General features: G+C 34.4%; 1 protein-coding gene across 1 annotated transcript in view; it reads left to right on the top strand.

The window, feature by feature from the left end:
* The window catches only part of LOC114659263 (dnaJ homolog subfamily C member 5), a 92,223-nt gene that overhangs the window by 54,290 nt on the left and 23,629 nt on the right, over window positions 1–14,304 (top strand). Inside the window, exons 2-3 of the mRNA XM_051932932.1 lie at window positions 3,820–3,948; window positions 13,310–13,523. Coding sequence (XP_051788892.1) covers window positions 3,839–3,948; window positions 13,310–13,523 — 324 coding nt within the window. The 5' untranslated portion in view covers window positions 3,820–3,838. The remainder of the gene's footprint in view (window positions 1–3,819; window positions 3,949–13,309; window positions 13,524–14,304) is intronic.

Here is a 14,304-nt window from a genome sequence, read left to right as displayed (position 1 = left end):
TTAATTGTAAGTGATTTCGTATTGAAGAAATAGTAAAAACTTGATCACTTGGGTCAATACCTAAAGAAATACACACAGCAAATGCAATTGAGAATACACCAGAATCTGTATGATTTAATTGTTGCTGTGCGTCTTCATAAACTATGGGAAGTTTGTAAGGAAACAAAACATGAAGGAAACGAAGCTGCTCTTCGGTGAGGTTGAATTTTTTATCAGCGTTTAAACTGTCATAGACATGAATTAACAGCACCATCATAATAGGTACACACCCAGTGAGTCACTCGTTCAGTAGCTGCAGAAGGTAATATTTGAATATGTTTTGCATTTTGTGGAATGGGCATTATAGGTATGTCAGGAGTCCACATTAGCAAAACCTCTTGAGGTTGGAAAATTGTATGCGCAGCTAAAATTTCGTTGAATTTGCTCATGTGATCTGTTGATAAATAATCATTATTTACCAACTCATTCATTGCAAAATCTGACAGTGGTAAGATTACTCCTTCCATAACACTAAACACAAACACTAAGTAGACACTAACACTAAAAAACGGCAACACCGCCGGGAAGAACACTAAATTAGATAAAGTAAAAGTCTACTAAACTTCTTTATTATAACTGCTTTATTATAGCAGGTGAGGGGATGCTGGTGCATGCTTGTTGTTGCCGCTCCTCCATGTTAACAACACTTTTCGCAAAATTTGCCTTAATTCTGCACTTTCTTACGCTTGTTATATTTTGTTTATTGTACGTATAGTTCGTGGATACAGCTGACTCGAATTGCATGGATTTGGCTTAATATTTACAGATTTTATCGACTCCACTTTACTGGGAACAGCTGAATCTATGTATCACGGGACGAGATCTACGAACATTTCTTTGTATCTGGCGATCTAGCACCTCGGGATGATCGGTCTCCGTGATTATATTCGCTATGCTGATCTGCTCCCATTTCATCTTACAGTACTCTACGACCGGGAACTGATCTGATGTTCATACTAACATGGCTTATGGCTTCGGGGCGATCACGCCTGAAATTACCAAGCGTTACTGTTTATGGCTGTGCATTGGAACATCCAAATCCTGCTTCCTACTCCTGCTGTGCTTTCTGCTGCTTGCTATCGCCGCTCACCTACGCTACCACACCCGCCTGTCCTACCGGCTCCGTTGTGCTGTGCTGCTTCTACACTGCTATCAGCTAAGTATCACTCACTATTTTAGCGCTTTGAGTACTGAGAAAAGCGCTATATAAATGTAATGAATTATTATTATTTATTATTAAACACTAAAGTACAAAAACGAATTAGAAAGTAACACTAAACCGCAACACCGCCGGGAACACTGGCACACTGCGTCTACTAAACACTAAGAAACACTAAGCAGAAACACTAAAGGAAAAAAATACTATTCAGTAAGTAGCGCGTCTACTAAACAGTAAATCAGTAAAGGAGAAAGGACTTTAAACACTAAGGGAAAAGAATGGCAAGACCGCGCCAGCTGCGGAGCTCAGCTCGGAGCGAAATGAAGTGAATGAAATGAGGTGAATGGGAGGGGAGATGATCACGTGACTCCAACACCCGCCTTAACTCTCCATCCCTCCACAAACACACAAACATAGTCTCTCGGATCCCAACTCTCCTTTCGCACAACGCGTCTACTAAACACTAAGAAACACTAAGTAGAAACACTAAAGGAAAACTCTCCTTTATATATATACTGTATATATAAATACTGTATTTTTTTTTACTGAAAATACATTGGAATATTTAAGTAATGTCATGGAAATCTATTGTTTAATTCTATTTCTGTTATTTGGAGTGTTTTAAATTAATTCGCATACACTCTATGCAAAACATTTTTTGGATTTCAAAAAATAGAGTGGTGTTGCATGTAGGCCAGACATGCAAGTAAGAATTTCGCTTTACTGTGAATATGTGCCAATATTATTTCTACTACCAAAAAATATAACATTTTAAATATTCAAATACTCATTTTTTACACAGTAAAAATGAAAACAACAGCAATGGTTGCGGATATTTTAAAACTAATGTAAAGTTTCAAAATAATATTTTATATGTAATTGGAGGACATGTGGTTGGCTTAGCCTTCCAATTTTCTTGTAGGCCAGATTTTCTATCAATGAGAGGAAGAGAAGACTTTGATATTCCTTCTACCATTCACATGCTGAATTAATTGTTAAAAAACTGAGTACACAAAAATCTTGTAAAAATATTCAGTGTGTGAAGGCAGTTACAGTCATTATACTGCAGTAGAAAAAATGTTTGACATTGATTCAAATTTTTGTGAAAGGGATGCTTTGAGCAAGGTCAAGATAAGTGCTAACTATGATCCTGCTGCTTTTGAGCATTCACTTTGAAGTTCTGGCCAGTGTAAGGAGGATTTTCCTAAGCTTTTGACAGACTACTGCAGAACAAGTAGCTGCCAGCCATGAGTACAGATATAGTCAACCTCACTGTGGAAGTGTATGCTGCTTGGGCAAATATGGTTCTAAAGCAATGTTACACTATAATTGGAATGGGGTGTTTGCTATCCAGAATTTTAAAGAGCAACCTTGCACACACTCACCTGTAGCAAAGTAGTTGTCAATTGAAGCATTCTTCAACTGATTAGTTTGTCCCTTGGAACTGTGCAAGGTATGGCTATAAAGTTGTGAGTACTGAATTTTGTTGTTAATAATCAATACAAGTTGATTTATTCTTGTATAGCACTCTTCGGGGAGTACATAATCAGGCACTCTTAATAATTTTCTAGAATTTACATGATGCACAAGTAAAATAATACAGATTAGGATAAACACAGTTAAAACAGAGCAATTTAAAATTACATGATGCACAAGTAAACATACACATGAAATGCATGTGATCCAAGTAACAATCTATTATTTCCACTCTAAAACTCCAGCACTTCACAGATTAGCATAAACATACAGTTAAAACAGAGCAATTTAAAATTGACAGTAGAGGTCTGTTAATACAATAGTTGGGGTATAGACAGATGACAGCAGAGGAGAAAAAATAAAAACATAATTTGTGGAGAGAATAAAATTATAATTATATAGATACTGACTGACAGAGGTGCAGTTTTGGATACTGAGGATAAATGACTGCCTTACCCATCCTTACTTTTCACAGTATTATATAATTTGAGCTAGGCAGTCTAATTTTAATACTGAACATTTTCATCCTTGGATACCAAGGCTCCCAGTACCTCTGGTGTTTCTTGAATGAACAGGAGTAACAGCTTAATAGTATCACACAGTGACAGGAACAGAGAGTGAAAGCACAGATGTAGCAGTGGAATGTTATATGTACAGTAGGATTGTTTCTGTTATCATGTGTTACAGTAATTATATGAATTTTAATATGGCAAATAGCTATTTCAAAACAAAATTATGTGATTAAACCTTGGTTTGATTTTCAATAGTCCTTTTAGACACTGTTATTATAAAAAGCAGAAACTTGCTCAGATTTGTTTTTACCACACTGACAAAACAATAAGTGTAATTACAGCTTGTATATTTATATACAAAAACAGAATGTGTAATAAAGGAGGCAAATACTTTTTCCCAGCACTGTATATAATTATGAATAACTTGAGGCATCAATATAAAACACGGACCTTAGTGACCATCCACTTTAGCATTTATTAAAATTTTGAGGGTATAACATTATTAAATGATAACATAAATATAATATTAAAACTTTTTGTGTTTTTGTTTAATTTTATATAATATTAACAGGTTTCATTCAAAGTGATTTTTTACTCTCTCTAAGAGTGTTTCTTTATATATTTTTATTTCAGATTGCCCAGAAAGACTACAATGTCAGAACAGCAGAGGCAGCGATCTCTATCCACTTCTGGAGAAACATTATATCATGTACTGGGGGTTGACAAAAATGCATCTGTGGATGACATTAAAAAATCATATAGGTATGTGACATACAGATGGAATTTTAAACAATTTTGTGTTGTTTTATTTGCTTTTGAGTTTTAAATATAATATTAAAACATGTATCTTTTGTAGTGATAAGGCATGTATTTATAAAAACTTTCACTAGTCAGAAGAAGTAGGGTGTTGTACTGTGCTAATTAGCCATTATGGATGCAGTGAGATGTCCAGCAAAATTACACCTTTTATTTGCTAACTAAAAAGATTACAATATGTAAGCTTTCAAGGCAGCTCAGGCCCCTTCTTCAGACAAGATGTAAATCATCTTGACTTTGCTTGCTATACACGTAATAGAAGTACAGGTTTTTGAAAAACAGGAAACTTGATGATAGGCTCTGATGTTATTGTCAAAATATTATAAAGCAGTACTATGATTGATATGTCAAGGACTGTAAATTAATCAGCTAACCTTCACCATCATCAAAATTCTTACCTGCCAACAAAGAGATTTCTTAATCTTACATTCTTTCCATTTTAAAAGCTACATTCAAAATCCTTATTACATGTGTAGTTCTGGGGGAATCAGTTTAGACTGGTCAGTAAGAGATAGTTTTCAACATGTACAATATAAATTTGTTTAGGTTTACCAGTAAAATCACTTAAACTGTTTATTGCAGTCTTTGTAGAAGCCCAGAAGGGGGCAACAGATGCATGGATTAAGTTTAATTCTTGAACTCGTGCGTTTCTTTTGGTTTACTTATGTTACTGTATTTCATAATAACACTTATTATCTCATGTGATTTTGTTTGTTTATTTATTGGTTGTAACATATTCTGTACTATTTACTGATCTTTTATTATTCCCTTCTTTTAATCTCTGCATGAAATTAAGTCATTAATTAATATGTTACTGTTATGTACTTAAATGATCTCATATTGTTAATTTCAGAATAACATGTAAGAAAATTTTAGTGATAGTAATCTATGCGTAATAAAAAAATCAAGGTCTGAAATTATATGAAATTGTATTGCTTAACAGAAAAATGGTTACAGTATTTTATAATTTCATCATATGACTTTGCAGGTTTTAAACAACATTAACCTTTTGCAGTTTTTTACAGTAACCAGTGAGAGTAATAGCTTGCAAGATAATTTTAAAAAAAATTTTATTATTTGAAGAAAACAAAATTCCATTCAATTATGTCAAACTTAACAAACCTTAATTCAAACCCTGCCTAACAGAAAGAGAGAAGAGACTGCAACGTGAGCAAATCTTGCTTGTTTTAAAAAAAACAAAGAGAGGAGAATGTCCTTTTCCCTGATATTAGTGCTTATTCTAAGGTTTGATTAATTAGATCTTGCCATATTTTTAAAATGTTTTGAAAAGATCTTCTAAGTGATTTTTTTTCCAATTTCAAATAATATAAAACATCAGTTGCCCACTGACTTATAACAGGTGGGCTGGGATTCTTCAGGTGAGCAAGATAAGTCTACCTGCTAGTAGAGTGGTATAAGAGATTACAAACAATTTGTCCTTCTCCACTTTAAGCCCATCTGGGAGTACACTGGACACGTCTGTCAGTGGGTGAGGAGTGATTGTGACACCAAGGCTGTCTGATAGGCATTCAAAGATTTTTGTCCACAAAATTGTTACTTTGGTGGATACCCAAAACATGGTGCCTGGTGAGGCTGGAGCTAGATTGCAACATTCACATGTTGAATGTAGCCCTGGAAACATTTTGGACAATTTTAGATCCTTTCCCCTTCGTAATCTGGGATCTTTGAAAGGAAGAGACTAAGGTGTTTTTATATATTGCAGTCTGAGTCTGGAATAGAAATGGGTGGGAGGTGAGGAAAATTGAGCAGGTTTCTTTTAGTGAAGTTTCTGATTTGAAAGTAGTGGAAAAATTGTGTTGATGGGAAGTTACATTTGAAGTGTAGTTGTTCATAAAATGCAAAGATATATTATCCTTCTACAGATTTCGAAGTGTTTTAATCCCAAATGGTTTCCAAACGTTGAATACTAATGTAGGTTTGAGAGGGTAGATAAAGATGATTATCATGTAAAGGTGCAACAAATAAAAGCTTCTCAGTCTTAAAGTGCTTCCTGCATTGGTTTGATATTCTGAGTGAGTGATAGATAATTAGATTATCAGTATATTGATGATAATTTGTACTTACTGTGGCACAAAGCAGGGCATATAAAGAAGTACAGCAAGAGTTTATTTCTATTGCAGACCAGGGGGGTATTTTTCGTACGTGGATTACTCGTTTAGCCGGATGTAATTGTTGACGATCTGGCATGATCCTGGATCTGTTGGTTTTTCGAAACTCTTGCTGGATGTGTTGTCATAGCAACACATCCTAATCCTCAAACCTGCTCAGAGCAGGTTTATTCTATGTAAACAAGGATTAGCTCACACACTTAATCAGTGTCCGTGCATGGAATTCATTCAGTCATGACTTCGCCGTTCATGAATGAGCGACCAATTGATATATCGGTACGCAAATTATAAGAAGAGAATTTCATATAGAGAGGATTTTTCGCGATCGGCAAGATCCTTTATTGCTCCCGGAGGAATTTTTTTTCGAAAGATACCGCTTTAGCCGAGGGGGAATATTGTACCTCAAAAATTTATTAGGACCTTATATTCAAAGTCAAACTTGGCGAAGTTGGGCTCTCACAACCACACAGACAGTATGCATTGCTTTGAGGTTTTTTGCAAGCGGCACTTTTTTAATATACTGTAGGCGATGCAGAAAATCTATCTAAAAGTGCAGTTTGCCAGGCAATTCGTAAAGTCGGTTTGGCTCTGAAATATTTCCTTAGGGTTTTCATTGTGTTTCCTGGACACCTGCGTGTGCAGACAAAAGAGGCATTTCATGCCATTGCAGGTAGGTAATACACAGGTAAAAACACCCACAGTTCCATAAAGAATCTCACAATCAGCCTAACATTCTCATTACCCAGGCTTTCCAAATATGATTGGGGCACATGGGACTGATCACAGTGGAGTTTGATCAAACATTATTTGTAAAATGTACCTTTCCTCCTGATGAATAATCAGACACAGTGTCTTCATCAAATATTTGACCTTTGTCAATATCTCATTGGTCAGACACAGGTTCTAGGGATAGACATTCCCTGCAACTGACCCAACAAAAAAGAGGGCTATATGGAACATATCTATGGCACACATTGAGGACAAATATATGCAATGATCATCCTTTACCTGAAATGAAGTGACCACTGCATCCTGCCACTGGTTCTGAGGAGGAGCTTCCCCGTGGAATGCCCTCAGAAACAGGGCGAGGGGCATTTTGCTGGAGAGCCAAGTCTTCTGCAGGGGTTAGGTCTGGACCGCGTGGACCTTCACCTGTTTTTTGCTTGTCTGCCTTCTTATTAGCTTTAAAATTAATGTTCTTTACATTATATATGATTCTTTATGTCAACAATTCTTTAAATAGTTATATACCAATATTTACCAGTTTGAAATATATTCTTGTACTTTACTTTAACCTGTTCCCGTGTTCTCCTTGTGCTCACGTTTGATCTGGAATTATGACATATTAAATAATAATTAATCTGACACATAGGAAATGAAACGTTGCTTTCAGTAAGTACAATGCACACACATTTAATTTGTCTGCCACTTTTTGCAGGCCGTCTTTTCTGGTTTGGGCTGCTTTTGCAGTGTTACCCCTTGTGCATATTAAATCTTGAAATTCTTCATGTCCTTCGAATGAAAGGTCTTGCTCCGCTTGTGTGAAAAAAAAATGCGCCCGTTCTTTCGTCATTTTGTTACAGCCTATCAAAGACTTGCTGATCATATTTTCTAGACTCAATATATATGGGCTTTTCAATCAGTGCAGGCGCGCACATTCATCTTGGTTGATTAGATCCAGCTAGACTAATCTACTACGCAGCTGCATTTGAAAACCGACTTATCCCTGATGAGTTTCACCGGCATTAACTCATCCAAGATCTGGCATCTGATCTCGGATGATTTAAGCGATGTATGGAAAATACCCCCCTGGCATGTGTATATTCGTCAATTTGTGTTGATTTCCAGGTCTTTATAGCTTGTATATTTGCCAGCCAGTAATAAAATTGAAAGCTAGGTAGTGCCATGCCACCTTCTGTTTTAGGTCATTGTAGAGTCGCCCTTTGCATGCGTGGATGTTTCAAATTCTATATAAATGAGGTTATCATTTAATCTAATTTCTTAAAGAACTATTTGATAATGTATATGGGGATGCTCTGATATAGAAACAGAAGATGTTCAGCTTGACAGTATTAATTCTCCCTGCTAATGTGAGATTAAGGATAGACCCATCTTTTCACATCTTGTTTAATTTTTTCCATGCAGATAGCAAAGTTTTGTTGAAAAAAGATTTTTATATTTACTTGTGATGTTTACCACTAGATATTGAAATTAACTTCTAAAATAAATGGGAAGGTGAGTAGTCTAATATTGTGTGCTAGAAAGGTCACTGGAAAAAGTACACTTTTATTCAAATTAATTTTGGGTGCATTTATGTTTTGAAATTCTGCTAGTGCATTGAGGACAGCTGGTACAGTGGGTAGTGGGTCTGATATATACAGTACCATATCATCTGCATAAAGTGATATTTTCTGTTCAAGCCCTTCTCTAGTAATCACCGTTTACTGTTAACCTCTGATACATTTCGAAAGTGAATGGCCAGTCGCTCAGTGACAATTTTAAAGAGCAATAGTGATAGGGGGCATCCTTGTTGAGTACCACATTCTAGTTTAAAGTAGTTTGAAATAATGTTGTTAATACAAACAGAGGCTTCTGGTTTGGTGTAGAGTAGCCTTATCCATGCACATATACAGTACTTGGGCCAAATATAAATTTGTGCAGTGTGGTGAAAAGGTAGTCCCATTCAACCATGTCAAATGCTTTTTCTGCATCCAAAGTTAATAAGATCTCTGGTGTGTTAGATTTTATGGGTGAGTATATTATTTTAAACAAACGTCGAAGATTTGAAACTATGTCTGCCTTTAATAAATCCGGTTTGGTCTTGTGATATTACAGAGAGAAGCATGTTCTCAATCCTTCTACTTAGAACTTTGGAGAGTTTCTTAACATTCAGAATTGAAACTGGTCTGTATGATTCATGCACATTGTAACAAGTCCTTATTTTTGATTGGATAGATGGTAATTAATGCTTGCTGAAAAGTTTGAGGTAGATTTTTGTTGTCTGTAGATTCTATAAATGTTGCTAATAGTAGTGGAGCTAACTTATTTGAATTTTTTTTAATAAAATTTCACTGGCTACCCATCAGGGCCTGCTGCTTTCCCACACTGGAGTGAGTTTATAGCATCTAGTAATTCTGAAAGTGAAAAGTGAAGGTTTATCCAGTTCCTCAGCACAAAGAGTATTTGTAATGCATCAAAAAACTCATTAGATTGTGTCTTATCGTCTTTAAGATGGGTAGAATATAAAGACTAATAGTACTCTCTAAATGTGTAAGTTATTTTTTATGGTCAATGATTTTGTCTCCCATTTTGGTAATTTCTGTTATTGTGTTGTGAACTTCCTGCTTGTGGATTTCTTGAGCAGAGATCTTATTAGCCATCTCTCCATGTTCATCATATTGATGTCACTATTTAATGATGACCTGTTCTGTTTATTTTTTGTTAAGAGATTAAATTCTGATTGTAAGACCCGTCTTTTTCTATAAAATGCCTCATTTGGACAGGCATATTCTTGATCTATTCAGGTAATTTAATTGATTAGCTCTGACACCGTCTTAGTTTCCAATTTATTTTTGTGGGAAAGATATGAAATAATCTGTCCTCTTAAAAAAAAAAAAGCCTTCTGAGTTTCCCAGAGTATTCCTCCAGAGACCTCTGAGGATGTACTTGTCCCTAAAAATAATCAGATTGCCTGGAGATTAATTTTGTAAAGTTCTCATCAGTTAATGACAGGGTTTAAGATGTCAGCTACAAGATGAATGTGTAGGTCATAGTGATTTAAGCTCCATGATCAGAGGGGCATTGTCAAAGATAACAATAGTATTATACTTGCAAGATTTGATAGTGGGTAATAAATTATTATCAATAAAAATGTAATCAATTTTTGAGTAACTGTCATGTACTGGTGAGAAGAAGGAATATGCTTTTGAGATTGAATTTAAAAATTTCCATGGGTTTGATAAATTATGATCCATTACAAACTATGTGGTTATTTTTGCAGTGTTAGAGGTTATCACCACTGTAGATGAAGATCTATCCATATTAGGGTTTAAAATACAATTAATGTCTCCAGCCATTATAATTTTGTGAGTGTTCACATTAGGAATACATGTAAATACATTTAGGATTAAATCTCTATAATCTACATTAGGTGCATATATATTTATCAAAATTACTTTAGATTGAAATAAATTACCCATCAACATGACATATTGCCCTTCAGGATCAGATATTACATCTGATACTACAAATGGGATTGTTTTGTGTATTAAGATTTGCACGCCTCTAATTTCCTTTGTGTATCTGGAGTGAAAGATTTGGCAAATCCAGCCTCTTTGCAACCAAAACTGGTCCTTATTTATCAAGTGAGGTTCCTGTAAAAATACTACCTTGATATTTAGACCTGTTAGTTGAGAAAATTCTTTTTTCTCTTTAGATCATGATTGAGACCTTTGACATTCCAGCTCACAGATTTCACTGTTTGGTCAGAGAGACACTGCTTCTGAACTTTTGAGGACATTTTGTAAACCTAAGTAAAAGTAGTATGTTGCTTCATACCATAATTTTAACCTTGATTTCATATTGTTGCCGAGTATTGTGGCTATTGTGGCCTGTTTTCATGTTGGGGTAAAAAGGATAAATGAGAAGTAACTTGTGCTCTTTCTCCTCCACCCCAGCACTTCCCCATATTGCCTCCCCAAGTCAGGCTAGACCACACTTTGCAAAGTCCCAGGTCCCAGCTCACTGACATGCTAAGAGATAGAGCACGTTGAAAACAAGCAGCGGTGTAGTGAAGATTAAAATTGAGATATCTTATGATAGTACAGTCTAGATGCAATAAACCTTGGGTATGAAGTTAAGTAGTCTCCTTGGGAATTGAGATAAATTATGATAGTGTAGTCCAGATAAAATAAATCTAGGGTATGATTTTAAACAATCCCTTTAGGCGAAAAGAAAAAGGAAAAAAAAAGTCTAATAACACTGTAAATAACTAGTTAGTGGTTAATTAGTTAGTGGCAAATTACCAGTTAGGTAGTGGTTACCAAAATATACATGTATTTAATAGAAAAAAAATTAAACATTATGATTCAGAATTTTAAAAAAGTGGCCAAAAAGGAAGTAGAATGTACAGTTACAGCAAAAGTCGTATTACAAATACACCCCGCTGCAAGCAGAATCTCAGGACACAATATGACTTATGACCATATTTTAAATGATGTCTTTTTAGCTCTTTTTCTGCTTCTTTAGGAGAATCGAAAATGTAGAATTTGTAATCAAAAATCACTTGTTTATCAGCTGTTGAAGGGGAGAAATCTGGGAAAATACGAATGCAGTTATTTTCAAATATAATCATCTCTTTCTGTTTGAGAATCGACATCAACTTTTCTTTAACCCGTAGTTTGGCGAAATAGACAAAGCTTCTTGGTTTTGAGGCCTTCAATTCACATATTTGGTAAGCAACTAAGAGCTCAGTGTCCAATTTAAAGTCCTCTCTAATTACTTTAGAGAATAGTCAGCTATGCATTTCACTGGGTTTGGACTTTCACAGTTTTCAGGGAGACATTTGATTTGTAAGACCAATGTTAAACTAAAAGTAACTCAAAGCACTATATGTATGGAAAATTATTTAAACCATTCCTTTCATAAAATTGGTTTACATGTGCTCTTTAGCAAATATAGATCTGGTTCTTTAACAGAAAATCATCTAAACATAGTCTGTTAAAAAGTTAAACTAGATGTTTATGTACATTGCACCTTATTATGGATCCAAATGATTATAACTTCTATGTCAAGAATAGCTGTCCAAATTCAAAGTTCTATGTTTAACATGGTTTTAAGAAGAATGTTAATTTTATGATGACACTTCAAACAACTACACTGGTTCATTAAAGTTTATATATTTTATTTTAGTTGAAGAAAAGGTTTACTCAAGGTTACACCTGTGCTAGCATTAATCCAACAGTAGGATATGTGCTTTCAGATAGCAAAGTCTGATGTCTTTTTTAATTAATACGGTAACAAGACCCAGAACGTAATATTCAGGCAGCAAATCTAGTGATGCGTTTGGTTATTTATTTTTAATACCAACTCTGAACTAGAAAATGTGGGTTAGAGAGCGCAGTAATGGACAGGGAGTAATAAATACATAATGTATACATTTCAGAATACTGCCTTCTAAATTTCAGCAATATGTTTTTAAAAGTTGTTTGAAAAAATATTATATATATTTAGTTGTAAATGATAATTATGTTAAATACTTCTGTTTGACTCAGAACATTGTGTCATCTGTATAATTATGCAGTCTTAGGATTTTAAATGCTACTTGAAGAAATGTAACGTTTGCACTGTATCTTCCATTTCATGTACTCTGGGCCTGGAGTGTCAAAGTGACTGCATATTTCATTCTATGCAGTTTATTTAATTACAGTCCAGCTTATGTTGTTAATGTCTAGTGTGTGTTTTTTTCTGTTTTAGAAGATATTCTGTGGGCCAAAGTGGATTAGTAGATACGTATATGTCCTAAAAAATTTCTCCTCTTGTGTATTTTTAAATAATTTATTAGTTCATGAGAAACACTCTTAGGTGTAAATGGCCCTGGATTTGCATCTGCACATTGTTTTTAATTGCCTGTTGATTTAAAAACAAAAAAAAAAAGTAAATCTCAAAGTTCTATCAGGAAAGTGAGCTAAAATGAGGAAAAAAATTTGGAGAATTAAAATAGTTTGGTTCACTAAATGGTATGAAAGCAATATTCAGAAAAATTAAAGTAACAATAATGATCATTTCCAACACTGCAGGATGAAAGAGACAAGCTTTCCACTTAAACAGCATGCATTGCTTTATGTCTGTAATGTATACTCTTAGTGCCCACTCTTAGTCTAATAATTATTGTTTTCCTCATGGCCCCTGCATGTAAACCAGATATATAGGTAGGTAGCTATAGTTAACCATATCAGAATTAATTTGTAATGTTTGAAGTTGTGTAAAACAAGACAGATATTAAGTGATTATAAAAAGCCATCTCTTGTATGAAAAATACAAATTTATAATTTAAAAAACCCTTTCTGCCCCTTTAAACTTTTCAAGAGTTTACCTTGTGACTAACTTAAACTATTATATGAGGAATATAATTTCTAAGATTTTGTTCTGATTTTCCTTTCTTTTTATTTTTGGAACAGGAAACTTGCACTGAAATATCACCCTGACAAAAACCCTGATAATCCAGAAGCTGCAGATAAATTTAAAGAGATCAACAATGCCCATGCAATTCTAAATGACCCCACAAAGCGTAATATTTATGATAAATATGGCTCTCTGGGACTATATGTTGCTGAACAGTTTGGTGAAGAGAATGTAAACACATACTTCGTCCTTTCTAGCTGGTGGGCAAAGGTAAAAAACAGATACCTTCAAGTGTGTTTATGTATTTTTGCCTAAAGGAAACAAATGTTTATTATATTATAAAATCATTGTTTCCTGTGACCTTATTTATAGCAATACATTTTATGGAACCTCTTAATCTTAATATGAAAAACTAAGGTATAGGGAATTTCATATTGCAAGTTTTTCAAAGATGTTTAACAACATTTTACATACCCCTTTTAATTGGGTCACCAATTCTATTACAGTTTTTCAGACACATCTTTTATTGATTTTACACTGAGCTGAACTGTCCTCCAGTGTTGCCGTCAGTGACTATAAAATGATGTACATACATAAGAATGCAGTATATGCTATTCATTATACTTGAATGCTTTTGGCTTTTATTAGAAGTTGATACTGTGTTGTTATTGCCCTGCAAACTAAAATGTTATTTAAAATATACATAAAAACCTTGTTTTTGTAATTTTTGTAGGTATTCTTTTGAGTATAACGTGAAATGAAAAGTATTGTGATAAACACTGCTTTTATCAGAGGATACCTTCATGTTTTTTAACATATGTAGTTTTTTAACATGCAGTCACTTTTCCTCATGAACAAATAATCTTTTGTGCTCCTATCAGAAGGTTAGATACTACATTTCTTTCTACCATTTTAAAACAGAGTGTACCACACAGTCATTGTTTTAGCATCACAAACCTCTGGAATGCTCTCATTTTCAAATTTTCTCATATTAAAGATAATAATACCCATGATTAGTACATTCAGCATGATCTCCCTATTGGCATCTAAA

Source organism: Erpetoichthys calabaricus, chromosome 10 (assembly GCF_900747795.2).
Source record: "Erpetoichthys calabaricus chromosome 10, fErpCal1.3, whole genome shotgun sequence".
Taxonomy (NCBI): Eukaryota; Metazoa; Chordata; class Cladistia; order Polypteriformes; family Polypteridae; genus Erpetoichthys; species Erpetoichthys calabaricus.
Note: the sequence above shows the minus strand (reverse complement) of the source record. Positions and strands in the feature narration are given on the sequence as shown.